General features: G+C 48.8%; 1 protein-coding gene across 1 annotated transcript; it reads left to right on the top strand.

Moving 5' to 3' along the window:
* On the top strand, positions 366-1,646 carry LOC105163948 (probable pyridoxal 5'-phosphate synthase subunit PDX1). Its single transcript, XM_011082486.2, has one exon. The coding sequence runs from the start codon at positions 541-543 to the stop codon at positions 1,444-1,446; it is 906 nt and encodes a 301-aa protein (XP_011080788.1). The 5' UTR covers positions 366-540; the 3' UTR covers positions 1,447-1,646.

Here is a 1,847-nt window from a genome sequence, read left to right as displayed (position 1 = left end):
TGAGTAATTTGGTCATAAAAAAACTTATATGACCTGCAATACATCAGTAATAAATCAATTGGGGGTAAATATAATTTTTTTTTAACATCAGTAAATTCGATGGTATATTATAACATCAGTAATTATAAAAAATCTAAAATATAATTACATGAAATTTTAGAAAAAGAGAGTGTAACTATTCCCTAATAAAAATAATTTTCCAAAATTTATGATCCCATAAAAAAGAATCTCGAAGCAAATATAATTTGATAATTTAAAATAATATAAAATTGAAAATGGGCAAATGAAACCAAAAAAGGAATTAGTTCATAAAACAGTGATATAATTAATAAAAAATGAAAGATGCAATGTATAGGCTTATTGTGGGAGTTCCATAGCCACTTGAGTCCCAATCTCCACCTCCTCACTCTCTCTCCCCCTTCCCTTACTTAACCCTCACAACCATTCTCTTCCTTCCCCTATCTATCTCCTCAATTTCCATTCTCTCTCTCGCCCACCCACTTGCAAATCTTTGCCTCAATCATCAATCCAATACAAACAATGGCTGGAAGTGGAGTCGTCACCGTCTACGGCAACGGCGCAATCACCGAAACCACCAAGCAATCCCCCTTCTCCGTCAAGGTCGGCCTGGCCCAGATGCTTCGTGGCGGCGTCATCATGGACGTCGTCACACCCGAGCAAGCCCGCGTAGCGGAGGAGGCCGGTGCCTGCGCCGTCATGGCCCTGGAGCGGGTCCCTGCTGACATCCGGGCTCAAGGCGGCGTGGCCCGTATGTCCGACCCGCAACTCATCAAGGAAATCAAGCAGGCCGTCACCATCCCTGTCATGGCCAAGGCCCGAATCGGCCATTTCGTGGAGGCCCAAATCCTTGAGGCCATCGGCATCGACTACGTCGACGAGTCCGAGGTGCTCACCCTCGCCGACGATGAGAACCACATCAACAAGCACAACTTCCGTATCCCTTTCGTCTGCGGCTGCCGCCACCTCCGGGGGGCGCCGCACCGCCCCAAGGGGGAGGCCGGCACCGGCAACATCATCGAGGCGGTGCGCCACGTGCGCTCCGTGATGGGCGACATCCGAGTCCTCCGCAACATGGACGACGACGAGGTCTTCACCTTCGCCAAGAAGATCCAGGCCCCGTACGATCTTGTGATGCAGACTAAGCAGCTCGGGAGGCTTCCGGTGGTTCACTTCGCCGCAGGAGGAGTGGCCACCCCTGCAGACGCGGCGCTGATGATGCAACTCGGTTGCGACGGCGTGTTTGTTGGGTCCGGGGTGTTCAAGAGCGGGGACCCGGCCCGACGCGCGCGGGCGATAGTCCAGGCGGTGACCCATTACAGCGACCCAGAAGTGCTGGCGGAGGTGAGCTGCGGCCTCGGGGAAGCAATGGTGGGAATCAATCTGAACGATGATAAGGTGGAGAGGTACGCGAACAGGTCAGAGTGAGAAGAAAATGAAATGGGTCGGGTATTTGGATCCATCAGGATGAATTTGGGGGGTCATATTTGTTGTTCTTTGCATTCTGGTCCTTATACTTGTCATAATTTAGATACATATCCCATGACGTTTTATGTTGAATTGGAAATTTTGCTGAAGCCCTCTCTTCTCAGTTCAGTATGCTATTGAGTGGAGTATATGTAGCTTCTTGTGGTGAATGGTGATGCTAATAAGGCTCTTGCAATAGGTTTTAGCACGACAGATAGGTTATGTGACGGTAAACTTCTGACCGTCCATTTGAGTCCTACTTACATCACCTGTGGTTAATGATGATTGTCCATAGTTCTCAGGAACTGGCGTGCGCATGAGCTTTCTTTTTATACCATACCATGTCTATCTAATTGGGGGGT

This window comes from Sesamum indicum, linkage group LG6 (assembly GCF_000512975.1).
Source record: "Sesamum indicum cultivar Zhongzhi No. 13 linkage group LG6, S_indicum_v1.0, whole genome shotgun sequence".
In the NCBI taxonomy this organism is placed as follows: Eukaryota; Viridiplantae; Streptophyta; class Magnoliopsida; order Lamiales; family Pedaliaceae; genus Sesamum; species Sesamum indicum.
This window is presented reverse-complemented; position numbering and strand designations above follow the sequence as displayed.